This window comes from Podarcis gaigeae (genome assembly GCF_964106915.1).
Source record: "Podarcis gaigeae genome assembly, chromosome: 16".
NCBI lineage: Eukaryota > Metazoa > Chordata > Lepidosauria > Squamata > Lacertidae > Podarcis > Podarcis gaigeae.
In genome coordinates this window covers 38,492,929-38,514,948 of record NC_139693.1, presented here as the reverse complement: position 1 = coordinate 38,514,948, position 22,020 = coordinate 38,492,929, and the positions used below count along the sequence as shown (strand labels likewise).

Genomic DNA, 22,020 nt, shown 5'->3' with positions numbered 1-22,020 from the left:
TCCAAAGAGCCTCTTTGATGTCTCTCCAATGCTATGCCACGGACTCAAGCCAAATTATAGCACCTCTGAACTGAGTAACTAACCAAAACGAAGTCAACACACAAACATGTAAAGTAAGTAAGTAAGTAAGTACGTAAGTAAATAGAACATTAACTACCTTAGAGCTGGGTCAAGACTAAAGCTGCAGTCCTAATCCTGGTTACCAGGAAGTAAGCCCCACTGAATTCAGTGGGACTTACAACTGACAGGCTCTGTTTGTCAGTTTGTCACTAGTGTAACAGAGCCCTCATCCTGCCTCGGCTCACGCAAGCCAGAGGCAAAGTGGGGGTTCTGCTACACTTCTCTGCTGAGGGGCAAGCAGCCAGGCACCCCTGAACGGAGAGGTTTAAAGCAGCCGCCTGCCCAAACAAGCAGCTGAGGCAGGAACAAGCTATATCAGCCCCAGATGATGTAGCTTGTTCCTCCCTCAGCAGTATGAGGGCCAGAGGCGATGGCTGCTTCACCTGGCAGTATACTGCGGGTGAAACTGCCACTGCTCCTGAGCCGCTCTGCCACCAGCGCTTGGCTGTAGCTTGTTTCTCCCTCACGTGCTGGTGGCACTCAGCAGATGTGGTTTCACCCACAATATAGTGCCAGGTGAAGTAGTCATCATGGTTTGGCCCAATATCAGTCCTGGGCAATGTATCGATACATCGCCCAGGCCTAGAACTGTGCAATTACTTTACTTTGGATCCAACCCTATATATTTAATCCTGAAAAATATAAAACATGACTGATGTAAATTCAAAAGCCTCTATTACTCTAGAGGTACACCTGTCATTATACAAAACAGATAAGAGCGGCAGAGATTAATTAAAGCAGGAGCCCCAAAATGCAAATTGTGCCACAGGTTTTGTCAATTTAATCTCTGAAAAAATTAAACAGTAGAATTTTATAAAGAATATACCATATTTTTCGCCCTATAGGACACACTTTTTCCCCTCCAAAAATGAAGGGGAAATCTGGGTGCGTCCTATGGGGCGAATGCAGGCTTTCGCTGAAGCTTGGAGAGCGAGAGGGGTTGGTGCGTAGAGAAAAGTGCCAAAATCCACAGAAACAGACTGAAGGAGAGAGACTCCAAACATGATGTTGCTCCAAGCTGAGACAGCAAATGAACTGAACTTCAAGAGCAGAAAATTATTTTGTGGAAGTTTTGGGCATTTCCTGCCTCTGAGCTGCAGGGTAGGCAACACAACCCACTTGGAGACCTGTTACATCCCGAGGTAAGTAGACCTTTATTATATTTATAGTTCTCTTGATCATGTCTGATGTTAACAGCAAAAGCGACTATCAATTTTTATACTTCTAGACAGCATCTGCTGGGTACAGCTGCAAAGAGGGAGGCGTTGGAAATGCAAAAGAATATTTATTCCAAGGAACAGAATCCTAGCTATTGTGAAGTGTTACCTTCAGTATCACCTACTGAGCGAAACTGGAGCCTTTTCCTTGGATTGCTGTATTGCGATGTAGGTGTGGGAGCAGTTTCCAACTCATCAAGCAGAATATCAAATCTAGTATTTTAGGGAGAAAAGACAAAAGCACTTGTAAAATATTTCTCAGTTTCCACATCACTGAGTCCTGGTGAGATTTACCCCTTGTGGTCACAGGAAATGGCTAAATGGAAGGATTCCAAAGGCCATTTCTGGTCAGTTAAAAAAGGAAGAAAGAAAAACAACTAAATATGAGCTTGAGAAATAAGACTAAGGTCTGCTTGTGCAAAATTCTTACTTGAATGGCAATTGCTCCAATCCAGTAAATGCAAGCCACAGGTGGACTGGCAGTATAAGCTATATCCAAAGCTTGCTGAGTAAGGGACAACAACAGAGTAATGTAAGAACAATTGTTTCGTGCATTTTCCTACAATGGAGGTGGCTGTCCTCCCAAAGGGTTACTCCTCCTCCTATCTCCAAAACAAAGGGTCATTCCATCCTCCATCATCGTTACTGACACACAGAGTTCCAAAAGGAAGAGTTCCAAAAGGAAAAACAAAACATTTACCACTCTCAACTGGAGCTACTGAAAAAACAGAAAAACAAGAAACTCTCTAACCTTTCCAACCTACAGGCTACAAATCAAAACAAGATCAACAATATTGTCAATCTCTCACAGCAAGCACTCAGCCCAGCTGAGGAATCAGTCCTTTCACGTGGACTGTCATTCTGCCCTGCCAAATCCCCACACATGATCCAGTTCTGCGGGGACTTGGAAGCATTTTCCCGCCGTTTACGCCTGAAGGAGTATTTTCAACACACACAACAACAAGACAAAGCAGAACAAGCAACAACTTCACAACACAACACCTCTCAACCCACTGGAGAACAACAACCACCCTCCCAACAGAACACTGACCACCAACTACCACCGAAAAAGTGTTACACAAAAAGGGACTCCACATGGACCCCTCCTGATGGACGCAATACCACACTGGACTTGTACATTGACTGCTTCCGCCACAGAATCCAAACAGATGTGACCAGAAAACACCATCACTTACAACAAAATCTAAACCATGCTGAAAGGAGAGCCATAGATAATCTCAGAAACAACCCAGACATTATAATTAAAGAAGCGGACAAAGGTGGAGCTGTCGTCATCATGAACAAAACTGACTACATTCAGGAGGCTCACAGACAACTTTCCAATACTGCCTTTTACATAAAATTGGACTCAGACCCCACACAAGAATACAAAAAAGAACTGAACAAGATTGTTAAGGAGCTACCCCCACACATCCAAGAACAGATCCTCACTAACACACCAACAGAACCTTGACCAGGAACTTTCTATCTTCTACCTAAAATACACAAACCAGGAAATCCAGGACGCCCCATCATTTCAGGTATTGGCACTATTACAGTGGGTGTCTCCGGTTATACGGACTCTGTTCTGAAACCATATGCCATCAGTGCTCCCAGCTATGTACGTGACACCACAGATTTTCTGAGGAAAATACAATCTTTAAATAATCTTTCCAACAATACTATACTAGCTACTATGGATGTGGAATCTCTGTATACCAACATCCCACACAACGATGGTTTACAAGCTATAAGGAACACCATTTCAGATAAAACCACAGCGGACTTTGCCGCCAAACTCTGCCAATTTGTCCTTACCCACAACAACTTCAAATTCGGTGATGACCTGTTCCTTCAGATCAGCGGCACAGCAATGGGCACCCGCATGGCCCCACAGTATGCCAACATCTTCATGGCAGATTTAGAACAACGTTTCCTAAACTCCTACCCACTCAAACCTCTCTTGTACCGGCGATACATTGACGATATTTTTATCATCTGGACACATGGTCAACAGACCCTGAACACCTTCCACCAGAAATTCAATGATTTTCACCCCACAATCAACCTAACTATGAATCAATCTATGCAAGAAATACATTTTTTGGACACTACTATAAAAATACAGGATGGGCACATAGACACCACCTTATACCGTAAACCAACTGACCGACAAACATATCTACGTGCCTCTAGCTACCATCCCAAACATACCAAACAGTCCATTGTATATAGCCAGGCACTACGTTACAGCCGCATCTGTTCCAATTCTACAGACAGAGACTCTCACCTAAGAGATCTACAGCAAACCTTTTTAGAACTAAAATACCCAACAGATGAAGTTAGACAACAGATCAACAGAGCCAGACTGATACCCAGAGAGAACTTGCTGCAAGACAGACCCAAAAAAGAAAATAACAGAACACCTCTAGTCATCACATACAGCTCCCAAGTTAAAACAGTACAACGCATCATCAGAGATCTACAACCTCTCCTGGACAATGACAGTTCTCTTTCTCAAGCTCTGGGAGGAAGACCTTTCATTGCCTACAGACAGCCACCCAGTCTTAAACAACTCCTAACCCACAATAATACTACAACCAGACCTAACACGGACACTGGCACCAGAGCCTGAAATAAACCCAGATGCCAACTTTGCTGCCACATACACCCGGACAACACCATTACTGGCCCCAACAACATCACACATACCATCTCGGGACTATTTAATTGCTCATCGTCTAACATTGTGTATGCCATCAAATGCCAACAGTGTCCTTCAGCTCTCTATATTGGACAAACAGGCCAGACCTTACGCCAAAGAATAAACGGACATAAATCGGACATCAGGAATCACAAGACAGAGAAACCAGTAGGAGAACACTTCAATCTCCCAGGACATTCTATACAAGATCTCAAAGTAGCTGTTTTACTACAAAGGAATTTCAGAAATAGACTGGAAAGAGAAGCTGCTGAATTGCAACTTATCACCAAACTTAAAACCATGGAGAAACCTGGTCTGAACAAAGACCTTGGATTCTTATCTCATTATACATGACAAAGCCATTTTTCACCTTTTCGCCCCTTGCTTTTTCCTGTAAGACCTATTGCAGTCGTTAAGAGTCGTCAACAGGCTCATCACAGCTATCTGCCAATCACCCAATCCCACCACCCTTCTGAGTAATACCCCTCCCCACCTTCTCACTATGTAGAAGGGTCTGGAAACTTCTGTTTCAGTGTATCTGAAGAAGTGTGCATGCACACGAAAGCTCATACCAAGAACTGACTTAGTTGGTCTTTAAGGTGCTACTGGAAGGAAATTTTTTTGTTTTGACTATGGCAGACCAACACGGCTACCTATCTGTAACTGGAACTGACACACAGGTTGAAGAAAGCAGCCTGTCCATTGTGTATCCAGGGACGCAGAAGCAGATGAGCAGCTTTTTGTTGCTCCTGTGGTTTGTTTTATACAACTATTTGTGCAGATTGTGAAAATATTTTTAACACCACACAAGCCCAACTCTCTCCCCTACAGCCCTTAAATGAGTATTGACAGACAGTTACCTTGTCACCATGTTCTCAGTTTTGCTGAGCAAGTGGCTAAATCCTGGAGACAGGTTCTCTTTTGGAGACCGCTTTGGGCTGTAGGTCACAGCAACTGGAGTCAACATTATCTCTCTCCTTGCTGCCAAGAGAAATAGCTTATTAGAATTTAGTTATGTCTTAGAACAAGCATCTGATGCTTTGTAATAATATTATGCTCCTGTTGCCTTTGCCAAAAAAACGTGTTATTCAAGCATTTTCCCACAATACCTTCTGCTTAAATAGTATGCTATTGTAGGGAGCTGGAAGCCTATGGTCCAATTCCATCTCCCAAGAGGTGTATTGGCAGCCCCCTCCAGCTGCTAAAAAAGGTACATGGAGGAAGGGGTTGCTGTGGAAATGGACTTCCTGGTAATTTACTGTGGGGCAACCTTGCTGCTCCCCCCACCCTCAGTGTAGTTCATATTAAGGTTAGCTGGATTGATCAAGGTTGTGTGGGAGCAGTCATTAAATATCATAGCACCTTCCTGCTCTGTTTATTTACAGGATTTAAAAACAAAGCCTTTGCCACTCCTTGAAAGTTCAAATTTTAAAAGAACAAGAGCAGCAGAATAAGACATCTTCTACAATAGCATGGGCACAGCAAAAACAGAAGCCATGGAGCTATGAAACACTCTTAACATCACTAAGTAAGATGGCTCTGTACACCCTAATTATAAGCTGGGCAGCCTGCAGCTGCAATTCCTACTTGGAGTGTTTGACTTCCTGTTTGAAGGTGGAAGAGATGAGGACCTCTGACCATTAGGTGAGCTGTATCTTTTGTGTCTGAATTGGTCTTTGCCTTTCTCTGGGGAGCGGCTGGCACTGAGAGCTGTTTCATCAAATCCAACAGTGGGACGTCGAGTGGTTGCTTCTGAAATATACAAGCAATGCAAGAAAGTGGCTTTATTTTTCTTAGGATTTCCCGTCCTGCTTTCCCCCTAGAAAAAAAAAGGAGTGTTCCCAAATCAGCTTAAGAAAATTAAAACTAACAAGACAAAGATAATCAAACCAATATCAAAAATTAAACAAACTTGGAAGATGCTTTCAAATTGGAGGGGAATAATAACACATTATTGAAAGCAAGAAAAAGATCAAAAGCTCACTGAAAAAACATGTATGAGTCCTGTGCTATGGGTTCTCAAGACCTCCCTACTTCTGGAAAACGTGCCAAAGAATGAGTGATCCAGAATAAGCTGAAGGAACGGCACCAGGGGTTTCTTAGAAAAGGTCTGAAGAGTCTTGCTAGGGAGAGAAGAATCAGGAAAATGAACACCCACCACTACACTTCCTGTTTTAGGCACACAAAAGCTTGCATCTCATTTATCAGTTAAAAAGCTGGCTTTCAGCTGACTTGGCTAGCAACCTCATACAACTCACTTTTTGATCCCTCTCCTGCCTTCTCCTCTTATTAACAAGACCAGCTACTTTTATAAGGCTAGCTTCCTTAATACAGTTGAATGACTGGGTCCATCTAGCTTAGTATTGTTGACACCAACTGGCAGTGGCTCACCATAGTTTCAGACAGACATTCCCAGGCCTATCTGGAGAGGCAGAGGGTTGAGCCTGGGCCCTTCTGCATACAGATAGATGCTCTGCTGTTCTTGCATATTACATCGCGGCTCTCTGTCCTTTAAAGACTGAGCCAGGCTTATTCTAATCCCTGGGAAGAAAGAAGTAGCAGCAAAACCCTGGGACTGAGGAAGCCAAGGAGAATTCAAGGTGACTTACTTGTGGGAGCAGCTGCTTCCTCTTTCTCTGTCTGAGTGGCCCAGTTTTTCAACGTCTTCCTTCCTTCAAGTTCTTTAAAGGCTTTTATGATGGGTGTTTCTGTGACTTGCGTTTCTTTTTTTGAAATTTCACTTGTCAGTGACGGATCTGGTGAAGAATCCTTTTCTGGAGGTGTATGGTATCTAGAAGCATACAATGGGATGACACACGTTCAGCATGGGCTGTAAGCATGTTGATGACCTGTCAATAGTGGTGCATTCAAAGGATGAAGAAATTTCATAAGCACCAATTCAAATACTTGGGGTTGGAGCCACACTAAGGCTGCAATTCTAGTCCAATTTACCTAGCAGTAAGACCTATTGAATTCAACATGGTTATGGTTTTTCTGCTGCGTCCCATTGAAATCAGAGGCACTGAACTTTCAAGCTAATTCAATTCTATCCACTTAGGATTTTGGAGTGAAGGGAGATGTACTGGATTATTTGAATTTCTGTCACTGCTGTTGTAAATGTATTTCCACTGTGGGACTGTCAGGTAAAGGGTGGATTATAAATATTTTAAATAAATAAAATAAACTCAGTCTGGATCCAACCCACAGCATACAAAGGAGACAAAGGGACAAAAGGGCACAGAAAATGTTTTCTGAATTCCCACCTAGCTGCAACGAAGTCACAGCAGGCTCATTTTATATCTCCTCCCTGATACAAAGCCCATGAGTGGTGGATTAGGATGAGCCACCAGTGGAAGAGCTCTCCTTATGCTAACAGAGTCCTCTCCTTGGGGAAGAGATTATTTGCCAATTTAGCATTCAAAGCCCCCCTACCTGCAAGAAGTGTATGTTTCTTCCAAACGATTATCTTTGGAGCTCTCTTGGGCTTCTAACGGCTGGCCTGTGAAGATTGAATACTCTGATCCTGGTATCAACCATTTCCTTCTGCTCACATCAGAGCTTGCTAGCTTGCTTCTAGGCAGAAAACTTGAGAATTAATGGAAAGCTCACGTTTCATTTCTCGTACAGTACAGCATTTTACTAGCCAAAATTAATATGAACAATCATTCCCACACCCTCACAGAGCTAGCTGAGGAAAACAGCTTTAGGAAGCCACTTTGGAAAGTACACAGTAACTAAATTCAAGTGGGAGAAATCTATAGGAAGGACAAACAGTCACAGGGGTGGAGCATGGTGGGGGCTGCTGGGGAGACTGTCCCAGGCACATTTTTCTGAGGGTACACACTACTCCTGCTGCCCTCTCTGAGCCATTCCTGCACCACTTTGTGAGACCCGTTTGGGGAGGGCTGTGTGGGAGGAATGTGGTCGCCATGTGCCCTTCGATCCCAGCCTCCCCAGCAAAAGCAAGGCTGGAATCAGGGGTACATGACTATTGTGTACCCCTCCTTGTGCTGCCCTCTCATGATCCCAGCCATGCAAGGCTGCTGGAGGCAGCCTCACGCAAGCCTGGGATCGAGGTGTGCATGGCTGCCATGTTCTCACACTGCCCTCTCTGAGCAGCTTTCCAAGGTTCGGATCCGGGAAGGATGGTGTGAGGATGACGCAACACCCGTGTTGCTTGGGGCTGGTGTTGCTCTAGCGGTGGCAGGTGCGGTGGGCTCCATTTGTCCTCTGCCCTTTGCCCTGCCCCTGGAGTGGGTGTGCACACACACTCCCTGGGTGGCATGGAGTCACGCTCCACCACTGAACAGTCATTTGTCTTTTCTCTACTTTTGGTGTAATGTTTGCTTGACTTTAAGAGGCCAATAATTTTTCAGTTCTCAACAAATTTTATAAAAATACAGTATAGTTCTGTAACAATGTGAAGCTATCATCAGTACCTGCTAAGGGACCTCATTGAGACAGGCGTCCAATAAATGTTAGTTCTTATCTCTTTTGCTTTCCTATAAATTGCCTAATGTACGAAAGGGGTCTATTTCATAATATTTCAGTCCTTTCGCTTTCCTAGAGGTTTGGGACAATCTCATTTTCTTTTTTAAACTAGCCCTCTACATACCACTCTTCATGGCAGTCAGTGTTAAGCACAATATGAAAGGTCCATATAAAGAAGTCTTAAGATGCAAAAATCAGCAGAATTTCTTTATAGGGAAATGCAGAATTTATTTACCAATAGACATCCTGAAGGCACCAATTTTAGTAAATGTTCTATCATTTTAGCCAAGTATTATTAAACTTAAGCCAGAATGCTAGAAATAATTCATTTGGGGGACTGAAGAGTTGATGTAAGGAGCAAGTGCACATGATAATTTATACACCAGAGGTTCGTAGGTAGTGTATTAAGACTGAAATGAAATATTGCTGGGTGTCAAGCATAGCAACCAGGTCTGAGACTATCTGAAGAATAGTCAACATCCAAAAGTTGAAGTAAAGAACTTTCAGAGATAGTTTGAGAACTGATTTGCTGTAACTCATTAAAATTACTGTTTGGGGGCTGAGTTCTGTGGGGTAGGAGAGAAAACATTTTTAGAGAAGTACTTGTTACCCCCTAGAGCTGTGGTGGGGTGGGAACTTCAAGCCCAGGGATCAAATGCAGCTTCCCAGCCTCTAGCCTTCTCCAGGCCACACTCCTCACTGGCTGTAGTCTGTGCCCTCTTAGAGCTCCTGCCTCTTGTGAAGGGACCTTCACTAAGGACCTGCTAAGGACACCTCATTAAAGGCACCTCTTCATGCCTCTTGCTGGCCTGGAAAGAGATGGGGTGGGCGTATGCTGGAGCCTCTGGTGTTTACATGGCTAGAATGTAGGCCACTATTCCAAAATGTAGGTGCAACATCCATTTATCCACCTGCTTGTGCCTTTGGTACCCAAGTGGTTTCTCCAGGAGTGGAATAAACAATAATAATAATGTGGATTTTTTGGGGAGGGGGGCTATTGGGTTGTTGATTTATTTTTATTATAAAAAAATAAATAAATGACTTTTTATTCTGTACAAAATGCTTGTTTAACCTGGAGGTAGGCTGTATGAACTGTGTATTGCTTTGTAACGATTTGTTGGGTCTCTGGACTGTAATAAAGATTGTTGTTGTTGTTTATTTTTATTATGTATTTTGTGGTTTTATATCTTGATTTTATTCAGTGAACTGCCCTGAGACCCCCGGGGTATAGGGGGGGTATATAAATTCAATAAATAATACTAATAATACCAATAATAAATGTGACCATTGGCCTGAAAAATATCACTTAACCCTGTCTGAGAGTCTTCCCTGGCTGAAACAACGCCTACCTCAAGATGATCTTGCATGGTTCATACAATAGACAATCAGACCACTGTACATACAGCAAGAACACATAGTATCATTGCTACATTACTGAAAATTGATAATTGCAGTAAGTCAGTGGGGATTTTGCTATATCCAGAAAGCCTCTTATTAATGCTTTATTGTGCATCTGTTTTGTTGTGATTATTCTGTATCAAGGAAAACTGACTAATAGCTACGTTTATCCGTCTCAAAAATCACAGTCTTGTAAGACACGTATCCTTTCCTTTCTCACAAGGTCATATTTATTATTTGCTTACTTGGCATAGGATGTTCTGAAGTGACTGTCTGCAAAATGACGAAATTTGAGCAAGTTTTCATGTTCTAACTGCTTGATCTGAGCTTCAAGTTTCGAGACAGTTCTATAATGGAAGCAAAAATATATTCAGAAACAATGTCGTAAAATAAGTTTGCTCCAACAACTCTGCCAATCACTGTCAATGCAGATATTTTATAAGCTGGTCTGACTCAGTGCAAGGCAGCTGCTGATGTTCTCACACATTTGTTGTGCCTGGACCAGGAAACTCAAAGTTTTGAAATTACCACCAAAGTGTCATTGGACTTCCACACACTTTTTTAAACAGTCAAAAAGAACAAAGTGTTGTACACAATTTGAGCTGCACTTCTAGGTGCAAGTACCACAAAACTGTGGGGTTTACTTCTGAGAAGAGCTACATAGTACCGTATTTTTCGCCCTATAGGACGCACTTTTTCCCCTCCAAAAATGAAGGGGAAATGTGTGTGCGTCCTATGGGGCAAATGCAGGCTTTCGCTGAAGCCTGGAGAGCGAGAGGGGTCGGTGTGCACCGACCCCTCTCGCTCTCCAGGCTTCAGGAGAGCCGCAGCGTCAGCCCCACAAGGTCGGGGGACAGCGGGGAGGCGGAACGCCGCCATCCCGCTGTCTCCCGATGTGGTTTGGAGGCTGACGGCGGGGAGACGCGTGCTTCTCCCCGCCGCCAGCCCCGCAAGCTCCGGGGACAGCCGGGAGGCGCAGCGCGTCTTCCTGCTGTCCCCGGACCTGGTCTGCAGGCGGGCGGCGGGGTGAAGAGCGCTTCTCCCCGCTGCTGGCCCCACAAGCGCCTGGGGGGGGGGGGAATAATTTTTTTTCTTTATTTGCCCCCCAAAAAACTTGGTGTGTCCTATGGGCCAGTGCGTCCTATGGGGCGAAAAATATGGTAGTTTAAATATGTGGCATGGTATAAATGCTGCAAATGAATAAATAAATCATAGAATTGTAAGGGACCCCAAGGATTACTTAGTCCAACCCCCTGCAATGTAAAAAATCTCAACTAAAGCATCCATGACAGATGGCCTTCCAACCTCTGCTTAAAAACCTCCAAGGAAGGAGAGTTCACCACCTTCTGAGGCAGTCTGTTCCACTGTCAAACAGCTCTTACCACCAGAAAGTTCTTCCTGATTACAGGCAAGCCAAGTGTTTGCCATCTTATATTTGTGCATCTGGTTTTTGTGCCTTACATTTGTCCTTGCTGAAATTCATTGTTAGCTTGGGCCCAGTTCTGTTAAGGTGATTTTGAAATTTTTACAACATTATTTGAAGAAGTAACATTTCCCCTCACACAGGATTAAATGGCACATTTACCTTTTCAAATCAGAAATCTGAGTTTGTGCATCCAACAATTTGTTCTCAGTGATGTTTAAGGTATCCTGTAGGGAGGCAGAAAAGGTCACATGCTAAGCGTGCATAAAGTGTAAAGCAAATACAGAATTGGTCTCTCTACTAATCTTGAAAGATTACAACGTGTAACTACCATTTATAGGGGCATCAATCCAATTTGGCTTGAGCTTCCTCTGGAGTAAGTTCAGTGCATGTTTTGCTTCACTGTCACTTACCAATAATTAATCTTCATACTTGTACTCTGTCAGGATTGCTGCAGACCAGCAGATCATCTTGGGCCTGCCTTTCTTTCTGGCTTCCTACATGCAACCATGTTCACTTGCTGAAGCAATCTGTCTTCCTAAATGATTCTCTGGTGCTAAGCACCTTCAGTGCAGGCCTATCTAGCTCCCTGCTGCTCTCTCAGATGAGAGACACTATAATCTGCACAAGATGGCTAAATGAATAAGAAGCTTGGTACACAACAAATTCTATTTATGGCTGGATTAGTGACCACTGGGTAGTTATCATTTCTGATATAGTTAAAATGTCTTGCAGAAAGGCTGAATTCTGAGGAGTAAAAAATAATAATTCACCCTCCCTCCATAATGTATCAGTTTATGTTGACAGTACAATGCACATCTGGAAGATGTCCCTTATGAATTTAAGGCAATAATCTAGAGAGTATACAACCCAGTGAACTCAGTAAGGCTTTCTTCCAAACAGACTTCCCTGCATAAGACTTCAGCCCTCCAAAACCCCTCCAGCTTTTAGTCCTCTCTATTTAAATACACAGAAAATTCCATAGAATAAAATTTTGGTACAAAGTGAATTTGCTTCTCACCTTTACTCTTTCATGCTCCTTCCCAAGGGATTCATATTCTCCTAAAAGCTACAAAGAAATAAAAGTAATTACATTTTCCTCCCTCAGTTAGTGATTATACTTTGAAATAGACATCATAGAAAGAAAATGTTTTGGGTGGATAGGATCAAGGTGCTTGGGCAAGAACCCTGCCCTACTAAAAATAACAGCAAATGTTCAAATAGGCAAGGATGTTACCTTTGTGGTGAATATGAATACTAATGATCTGCTCCCCTCTAACATTAGAGAAAATTCCTCAAGACTACAGATTTCAACAACTGCAGAGCTATACAGATAACCTACTAAGCTTTACTCAGTTCCATTATCAGGCATGTCCAACAAAGCAGAATTGAAACAAATTCCCTCAACTTTTTGATGAATTTCAGCCTACCCCTAGTTGTTCTAAAAAAAAAATACCCCAAGGAGGAACCTAGAATTAGTTTAGAAATACCAGAAATACAGAGTGTGAACTAAGACAGCACATCTACTTAGCTGCTAGAGACAGAAAAGAAACTGAGTAGGCAGAGACACCAAAGATCTGCCTCCCCAGCTGCTGAATATCAACACTTAGCCATCTGGAATTAAACAGAATAGAAAAATGCTCCCCCCAATACCTTTAGAAGTCACAATTTCTTTGTTAAAAGCAGCATACCACAAAGGTACTATTGTTTTAATAGAGACAATTGTAATACAAGTACGGAGACATTTCCATTAAGGGGTAGCCAAATCTGCAGTGTCCAGAAAGCGGTTCCTATTACAAAGTTCCAGGAATATCATCTCAATTAGAGGTTCATTCAAGCAGCTGCTTGATTATAGTGGGGCTCTCATTTGACCTCACAAATGGATTGTTCAGCTGAATTTACTCAAGCATCCAAGTTACCCTGTTTTTTCCAACCTACATTTTGGAACATTTTATTTTCTTCCTTTAACTTGGCATCTTTATTATCTGAGAGCTTATAGGCTTTTTCAAATGCTTCTTCTAGATCTTTAAGCCTCCTCTTCAGGCGGCTGATGGTGTTATCTTTCTCTTTACCACTGGTGCGCATTTCTTCAATACGTTCCTGCAAAGCCTTGGTGGTATTGCTGACAGCACAGAAGCGCTCTTTCCAGTCTGTCTGAAACAAAAGAAGGCCAAGTATCAGACAGGTACACACATAAACAGAAAACAGAAGCCTACTTTGAAAACAGAAGCAGAACCAAAGCTAAGGAATATAATGTTTTGAGACACAAGATATAAGATTCAGACAAAACATGTTCTCGTTTTTATTATTACTCGCAAGCTTTAGGAGATACCAGTAATATGCAGTGGATATAAACACAACATACTAACAGACCTGATCCAGTAGAGGGTAGATACATCGTCTGCAGAGAGCTCACACAGGGCCCAATAGAGCTGTTTCCCTGTTTTCTCCCACATGTAAGCTCACAGGCACAACAAGGGGACACTGCAGTCCTCCCTCTATGTGCTGTGGTGGGTCAGCTGGGAACAACAACCATTGGATTCCTCTCCCAGGAAAATCTCCTGAGTTGCTATTCCACATGGGCATTAAGAAATAGTTGCATTTTCATTCTATTTGTTTCTTCTCTTCCCTCCCAATACAGTGGTACCTAGATTCATTCTGGAATCTCCGTTCTTAACCTGAGGTACCACTTTAGCTAATGGGGCCTCCCGCTGCTGCTGTGCCACCACTGTGCTATTTCTGTTCTCATCCTGAAACAAAGTTCTTAACCTGAGGTACTACTTCTGGGTTAGCGGGGTCTGTAACCTGAAGCATCTGTAACCTGAGGTACCACTGTATTGCTTTCCTTTTCTATCAAACCTTTTAGAGTGAAAGTCTGGGGCCTGGGCCATTTTTAGTCTTTATACAGCACCTAGAAAAACATTAAGTGCTTTAGAAATAATAAAATTATCCACACTTTAAGTCGTAAAGGGTTGTATTAAGGTTTATTATCAATTATATTTTAGTGCTTATATTGCAAATAAGAAGCTTTCTGGTGAAAGGCAAGATTGACTGATTATTTATTTATTTAAAGCCAAACCTAATAACTAGGATTCTAGTAGGGAATCAAGGAGTCCCCAGGGAAAGGAGGGATCTCTACAAGAACCGCTGACTTGTGCCACATAAGGACTCCCAAGTTCCAGCATAAAAACATACAGCTCAGAGGGCTGACAGATCAGACTTGTATCGTCTCACTTGGTAATCTTTCTATATAACTGAGCTCAATTTGACTCATGACATGCACTTACCACTTCTGTTTCCAGAGTGCTATTTTTATCTTCAAGGGCTCTCATGCGATTATTAGCTTTATCCAATGCTGCCTGTAATTGGTCACATCTAAAAATGAAAATAAAGTCATGAAAATGATAGAAATGAAAACAAGATTTTTCAGTATTTTTAGCTGAGTTGCCTAACTAGGCTATGAGAGTGTGACCAAAACTGCATTTGAAAATGATTTGAACCCAGGCACTGTATAGCTAGTTTCTAAAGCTACAATAGTCTTTCCAAAAGTGGCATGTACAACAAACATTGAAGAAATAGTTCCACTTCCAGCTAAGCAGCATAAACAAGTTACCTTGAAGATTCGTGCTAGAGGAATTCTGTATGTGAATAACAGCATTTATCTCTTTTCTCTGTCTAAAACTCACCCCTAATTAACGGGCATCTCAAAGATTCCACATTATGTATTTTCATGTAGCCATCAATATCTGTGCCCTAGATCTTAAAAGTGAAGGAAGCAATATACAGAAAGAGTTGCTCCAGGAAACAATTTTGAAAGGAGACAGAGACAGAGAGACAGACATACACGGGGGGGGGGGGGGGGGCTGAGAAATATGCACATTGTTCCAAGCAGCTCTATTACCTGTCAGTAAGATTTTGATTGATCTTCTCAAAGTCTTCTGAATGAGGTTTATGGCTTGCCTCCAGCTGCTGTTTTAAGCTTTGAATTTCTGAATCATAATAAGCTCGTAGATCAGCAATATGCCGGGCATGTTTTTCTCTCAAATTCTGCCTAATCCTGTTTTTAAGATTAAAAATATGTCATAATGCATTTGCAACACTATTTTTTAGAGACAGAAAATGACCATCCTGGCACGTGTTTTCCACAGATGGTGAACTACAGCTACTGAAATTTGCCTCCACAAACAGATGCCAAGTGATTTTCCCCACCAAAGCACTTGTATAACAGGGCATGTGTACAACTAGTTCTGAATACAGAAGCTTTGATGGGTGTTTCTTGAACAGTAGTGTCCCAATGGTACATGGCAAGCCTTTTTTGAAAGAGAGAAGTTAAAAAGCATCTTGATATAGCAGAAGATGTGGGACGCTCTACTGTTCAAGGCAAACAAGCCAGAGTCTCGTTCAAGCTCAGACATTCTGAACTAACTCTCCAAATTAAGTACCACGGCTGGAATATCTGTGCAATCCAATGACAATATAAAGCGAAACCAAATGCTTGTTTCTAGTCTCTGGTTCTCAAATTTTTCATGTAAGAATGGTAGTCACAAATCAAGAGTTTATTTCTTTCCTTTTCCTATGCATAAGAACCACATAATTAGTCCTGCTAGATAAAAAGCAAATCTGCCAAGTCATAGGAAGATGTCAGACCAACTGGTGCATCTAGTTCAGTATTCTCTACACTGTCTGCAAGTGGCTCTCCAGGATTTTAGCCAGGGCTTTCGTCCAGCTCTATCTAAAAATGCTGGAGATTGAACCTGGGATTGAACCACACACTGCACAAACTGAGACTGGAAGTCTCAGTAAAAAGAACAGCCTGTATTTCCAATTGCAGAGATACTGCTTTTTCTGCTAAGTAGCAAAGCTTTCAATTGAAGCAAATGCATTTCCTTCTTTGAAGTACAATACAAAGTATTTTGAAGTTTTCTTGTAGTCTGTAAGCAAAAGACACTTCAACTGGGCTTCCCTTGCTGCAAACAATTGGCGAATCGGGGCAAAATATATTCTAATAAAAAAATAAATCTGAAAGACAGCCCGGGGAGGTTGCTACTTAAGAAAAAACTGCAATCTGAAAATCACTATTGGGAAAAATACCTTGTGAGGGTTCTGAGGAATGACAGCCATTGAGGAAAAGGCAATGCACCTCCAATTTCTACTCAAAATTGCAGTTCCCTAGGCTGCTTTTGATTATGAACATTCTGAGCCATTCTTACATATATTTTTAAGGTGTAGCTTGCCTGCAGGGTGGTAGGTGTGCTTTTTTAATTGGTTAAAACAGACATGATAGCAGAAGACTTGTTCATTTAAATCCAGGTCTGCCCAATAATGTTTAAAGTAGATAGGGGAGTGAGTGGTGTTTAGAGCAAAATGGTGGCACAGATGAAGAGTGCTTACCCACCTCCTCCCAGTTTAACTCCCCAACTAAGTTCCAAGTATCCAGAAGGGACACAGCTCAGCTCCCTTTGTCCACGTTTCCCTGTGTTCTACACAGGAAGGTCTGTTGGCATCATGTCTAGTCTGGTCCTTAGTCTGACATCTCCTCAAATGACATAATCCAGCCTGAATCCAAGTTAGCCACTTTCCACAAAACTGAAACTCAAGCCTTGCAAATAAATTTAGAATAAGTTACCGAGTGCGGTCTGAAGGCACATAAGACTTTAGCACTTTGCAGAAAGACTTCATGAGACCTCCTGTGAATCACAAGTATGCCACTTTGGGTTCCATGATGGAAGAACAGTTGAATATAAATGTAGAAAAATAGATAAGCTACATGCTTTCTAGCCCCCCCCCCAATGTTTACTAAAATATTTGGTCTCTAAAGAAAATTTCGCCAGGTTTTGTGGCCTGGTCACCTGACTACAATTCAAACTCATCACAGGCAGCCAGAAGTGACTGCTTTCAGGCCTGTAATAATGCTTAGTATTTTCATTTAACTCAACGGAAGGCTTCAGGAAAGGAAAGGAAGCAGAAGTTTCAAATTACAGTGGTACCTCAGGTTAAGTACTTAATTTGTTCCGGAGGTCCGTTCTTAACCTGAAGCACCACTTTAGCTAATGGGGCCTCCTGCTGCTGCCACGCCACCGGAGCACGATTTCTGTTCTCATCCTGAAGAAAAGTTCTTAACCCAAAGTACTATTTCTGGGTTAGCGGAGTCTGTAACCTGAAGCGTATATAACCTGAAGCATATGTAACCCGAGGTACCACTGTACTGAATACTGCAATGCTTATTTAAAGGTCAACATTCTTACTGACATCAGCCTTACTTGGAGAAAACCACAGGATCTTCCATACATGTCACTGAAATGTTGTATTCCTGCAAACTATTACTGGCAGATGGAGGCTGGGAGTGGGCAGCTGAAGATGGCGTGAGTGTCAAGTTGTCATCCTCTTCAGTGTTTAAGAACTCATTGCTTGGACGACAAGAACTGCTGGCATTAGTTTCATTCTGGAACATGCAAGTATTCCAGGGGTCACTGTGCAAAGCTGTTGCACTCAGAGTGTATTTTGGAGACCCAGGAGACAGAGGTGATGTTACTGTGCTTATGTGAGACAATGAATCGGAGTCTGAATGCATGAAAAAAGGAGGATCTGCCATAGAGTCTGGAGAAAACATAACCCTGTCAGGTGTGCCGTAGAAGGAGGGCGGAGGCGGTCCTGGATTCTGATGGCCAGGTTTCATGTGCAATGTTGGGTCGAGGGTCAGGATCTGGGAAACAAAGATCACAGTGATTAGAATTGAAAAATATCTGTGGTCAACTATCTGGTGAAGCAGCTTCCATTTTGATATAAAAAACAGGAAGCTTTTGAAATTTTTAAGAGATAAGTTACAGCTGTAATTTCATAATAGTATGTGCATAGCTGGGGAGAGAACAATGTTAGTTACTTAAATCTGTGAGCTGCATTTAAGCTTGCAGCTTCTGCTTGAAAGTTAAGCTGTTCATTTTTTGCCATGTTTTGTTAATTGTGGAAGGTGAAATTATTGACAACGCCCCCCCCCCATTGTTGCGTGTTCCTGATTTAATAAGGAACAAAGAACCATCTGATTTTGTGATCAATAGCACAGGGGTGTGTGTGTGTGTGTGTGTGTGTGTGTGTGTGTGTATACACACACACACACACACACACTTTGCAAATATCTAATTATTGGGCTTGTGTATTTCACTGTATTTTGGAGTCTGTCACAGATGAGTTTTGTTAGGGAAAAAGGTATAGGTATATAAAAATATCACCCATCTATCTATCTATCTATCTATCTATCTATCTATCTATAGACACACACACACACACACACACACACACACACACACACACACAAAATCTTAAGTGTGAGGAAGCATGGAAGGCTTCCAATCCAACCTATGGCACTGAAATACAAACAATTACCTCAGGAGGGTGAGTTGATTGTGAGGGGGAAAGGTTCCAGTCTACAAACTGTTTACATTCCCTTTGTTTCTTATGATAAATTTCCTTTAAGGATGATGGCTTCATCTCATCACCAGAAGACAACTAAAAAAAAAAAGTAATTAAGATTTGTTTAAAATAATACCAAACACCCATCATATTTAATGCAAAGATGTCAAAGTGAACTTAAACATTTGGGGGACGGGGAAGTGAACACAGTAGTGCCAATTCAAGTTCCAATGTGTGGTCTAAAGTATTATTGTTATATAATAATAATAATAATAACAATAATAATAATAATAATAATAATTAATAATTTGTTGTTGTTATTGTTGTTATATTTGTCATGTGCTTTTCTCACAAAGTGACTCAAAGCAAGTTACATTAAAAACATTTAAGAACAATCAGTTACAAATCTAAACACACACACAGCTATTTTATGTGCCTGCCCATTCATACCAACAGCTCTAGATACATATGATGCTAAATCAAAGTCTGAAATAAATCTTGGTTTACCATGAACAAGCAGCATGCTAGTGCCTGCTGCTCAATCGTGCCTGCTTTACTCTTCCCCTTTCAAAGAGTAGAAACAAGCCGCAGAGGACCTGGCTTACTGCTATGTGTGAAAGCTCCTAACAAACCAAGAATAAGGGATTGTACACAATGCTAAGCTAGTAACTTCATAGTTTGTTTTCTCATGCAATAAAAGGAGACACAAAGTAGGCGCAATTGAGATGTTGGCCCTAGCATGCTGCTTGTTCAAGGTAAACCATTATTTATTTCTGATTATGACTTACCTTTAGGGCCATGAGTAGGCTCCTCCTACTTTAGGGAAATGGGAAAGTATGTGCCCACAGTAATTCTATGAGAACATAGCCAAAAAAGGGGTGGGCTGTTGTAAATTAATGATAAAAATATTATTTTATTATTTATTATTATTTATTATTATTTTTTATTATTATTATTATTATTATTATTATTATTATTATTATTATTATTATTTCAGTTTATATTCTGTCTTTCCCACTGAAGGTGCCCAGGGTAGCAAGCACATCAATGAGCAATTTAAAAAAATACTCTGAATAAAATCTTGGAAATTTTCTAAGACCTTTCCTGGAACTGTCAACTTTAATAAATAAATAAAGGGAATAAACCAATAGCCTAGGAGTAGCTCACATAACACCTTCTGGATATTGCTGGACTACAGCTCCCATCATCCCTGACAATTAGGCCATGTTGCCTGGGGCTGGAGCTAGGAATCCCAACAACAACTGAAGGGCACAACGTTAGCTACTTCTGCTGTAGCCCTTTCATTTATGGAGATGTACGAAAAAGCAGAAGTCTACCTCGATTCTTAGTAAGACACAAAGCTGCTTCTGCCTCCTAGTGTTCTGGACAGTAAGTGCAAGGATACTTTGATTTGCTTGGATTGCCTTAATCAATCAATCAATCAAACAAACAAACAAACAAACAAACATAAGGGCTCCCTACAATCAGGTTTCTCTTGTTTTGTATTGACTTACAATGCCCCACTCCTGCGTATGTTCACATTCCTCCAGCCCAATCCCCCACAAAATTTCTAGCCATAGGCATGGAGCAATATATGGCAACCAGAGCATATGTAAATGTCAAGGATCCCTGGATCAGGCCAATTTCATTCAGTTTTAGCAAAACCAGTTTTCTCCTCTTTTATCTGGGTTGTTTTTTAAAAAAGAAGGGTACATAATGCTTTTAGTTGATAGTGCAGCAAATTCTGCTCAAAAGGAAAGCAGAGCTCAGCAACTCAAGTACTTGTTGTATAGTTTCTTTTTAAAAACAAGGAGTGATAATAAATGAAGAAGAGGCAAGCATAACTTTAAACAGGGCCAAACCAGAGGAAACACTGATCATGTAAATTTAAAAAGCCATTCATAGAATTCTTGAAGTAAATGGGAGGCAAGGGGGAGACTGATCTGGAGTAAGAGCTCGGGGGTATAGAAATGATGTAATACTCTCCACCCCCACCCTGATATGGACCAGCCACCCTACACCTGCTATTTATTTTATTTATTCCTTTTCCATATATGCAGGATTAGAATGACAGAAGCAAACTGCTAAGTGAAAACCACTGTTCCAAGGCATGATTGGCCGAAAAGGGGAAAAGGGAAATCATGACACTTTTCTTAGCACTGAAATTTATCCATCTAGGTAAACATAATAATACTGTAAATCACAGAAATGACAAGGCCTTCAGAATTGTTTAAAGGTCAGCTATTATTATCTGCTGTAGCCAGAATTCAATTATTTGAAAGCATTTCCTTTCATGTTTTCTGCCTCTTTTTATTATAGATTTGCTTAGTTTTTAAGAAAGGTGCATCAAAGTCTCATGAAACAGAACTTCAGAAACCATCCATTCCAGTCAACAGCCAACTTATAGCAAAGAATTACAATTAGAAGCTTGGCACAAGAGCTACTGGAGACAATATATTCATTTTAAGTGAGCCCTGAAGGTCTTGAAACCCTTTTGCTAAGGCCATGTCTCGCCTTCTCCTGTCTTGTATTGGCTCCCTGCCACCTTTTCCAACACTCCTGAGTTGCCACATGGATAGTTCTCCTCTCTCATTCCCCTTCATTCCCCTCCCTAGTCACTCTACACAAGTATATCCATTTTTATTTTCCAACTCCTATGGAAGTTCTGAGTAAAAAATAATAAAATGATTAGTCACATTTATCAGAACCTATCAGTTACGAACACTAAATAAAAGTTTCAGGAGGTGGCTAAGAAAGCACACAAAAACTGTTCCTGCGTTAACTGCTAGAAACAGACATGTTCATTAAGGCTGTCCAAGAAAATATCAACAGCTAATGAACCCAATTATGACCCATAGCCATTTGCTTTTTAATAATATTATTTTATTTATATCCCGCCCTCCCCAGCCGAAGTCGGGCTCAGAGCGGCTAACAACAATAAATGTAACACAGCATTCTAAAATCAATTCATTTTAAAATCAATTCAAAATCGAATTAATGGCAACCATTGCGCTAGAGTTCTGTGAGGATTACCAAAGGAGGGGGTCAGATTGTGCCTTGGCCAAAGGCCTGGTGGAACAGCTCCGTCTTGCAGGCCCTGCAGAAAGATGTCAAGTCCCACAGGGCCCTAGTCTTTCGTATTTATCCTGCCTTTGGGCCTGAGTCAAATGTCTCTTACTGAAAACAATCCTTAACCCTGCAGCAGGTAATTCAAACTCACCCATCCACAACAACTTGAACAACGGTCCACTTTCTCAAAT

At 41.6% G+C, this 22,020-nt stretch overlaps 1 protein-coding gene and 1 long non-coding RNA gene across 16 annotated transcripts in view; one reads left to right on the top strand and one right to left on the bottom strand.

Annotated features, from left to right (window-relative positions):
- The window catches only part of MPHOSPH9 (M-phase phosphoprotein 9), a 42,982-nt gene that overhangs the window by 2,965 nt on the left and 17,997 nt on the right, over window positions 1-22,020 (bottom strand). For 6 of the 15 annotated variants that reach the window (XM_083716965.1, XM_083716959.1, XM_083716972.1 and 3 more), the window contains 13 exons: window positions 18,734-18,856; window positions 17,614-18,056; window positions 15,255-15,410; window positions 14,641-14,728; window positions 13,292-13,507; window positions 12,375-12,422; window positions 11,516-11,580; window positions 10,176-10,277; window positions 7,474-7,626; window positions 6,651-6,832; window positions 5,629-5,793; window positions 4,902-5,022; window positions 1,447-1,550 (listed from right to left, as the gene is read on the bottom strand). In XM_083716965.1, coding sequence (XP_083573091.1) covers window positions 1,447-1,550; window positions 4,902-5,022; window positions 5,629-5,793; window positions 6,651-6,832; window positions 7,474-7,626; window positions 10,176-10,277; window positions 11,516-11,580; window positions 12,375-12,422; window positions 13,292-13,507; window positions 14,641-14,728; window positions 15,255-15,410; window positions 17,614-18,056; window positions 18,734-18,856 — 1,966 coding nt within the window. Of the gene's footprint in view, window positions 1-1,446; window positions 1,983-4,711; window positions 5,023-5,628; window positions 5,794-6,650; window positions 6,833-7,473; window positions 7,627-10,175; window positions 10,278-11,515; window positions 11,581-12,374; window positions 12,423-13,291; window positions 13,508-14,640; window positions 14,729-15,254; window positions 15,411-17,613; window positions 18,057-18,733; window positions 18,857-22,020 lie in introns of all 15 variants that reach the window. The other 9 variants (XM_083716968.1, XM_083716960.1, XM_083716970.1 and 6 more) reach the window with 3 other exon arrangements.
- Window positions 1,070-7,241, top strand: LOC310834347. Its single transcript, XR_014559211.1, has 2 exons — window positions 1,070-1,262; window positions 5,427-7,241. It is a non-coding gene; the product is annotated as an uncharacterized lncRNA (long non-coding RNA).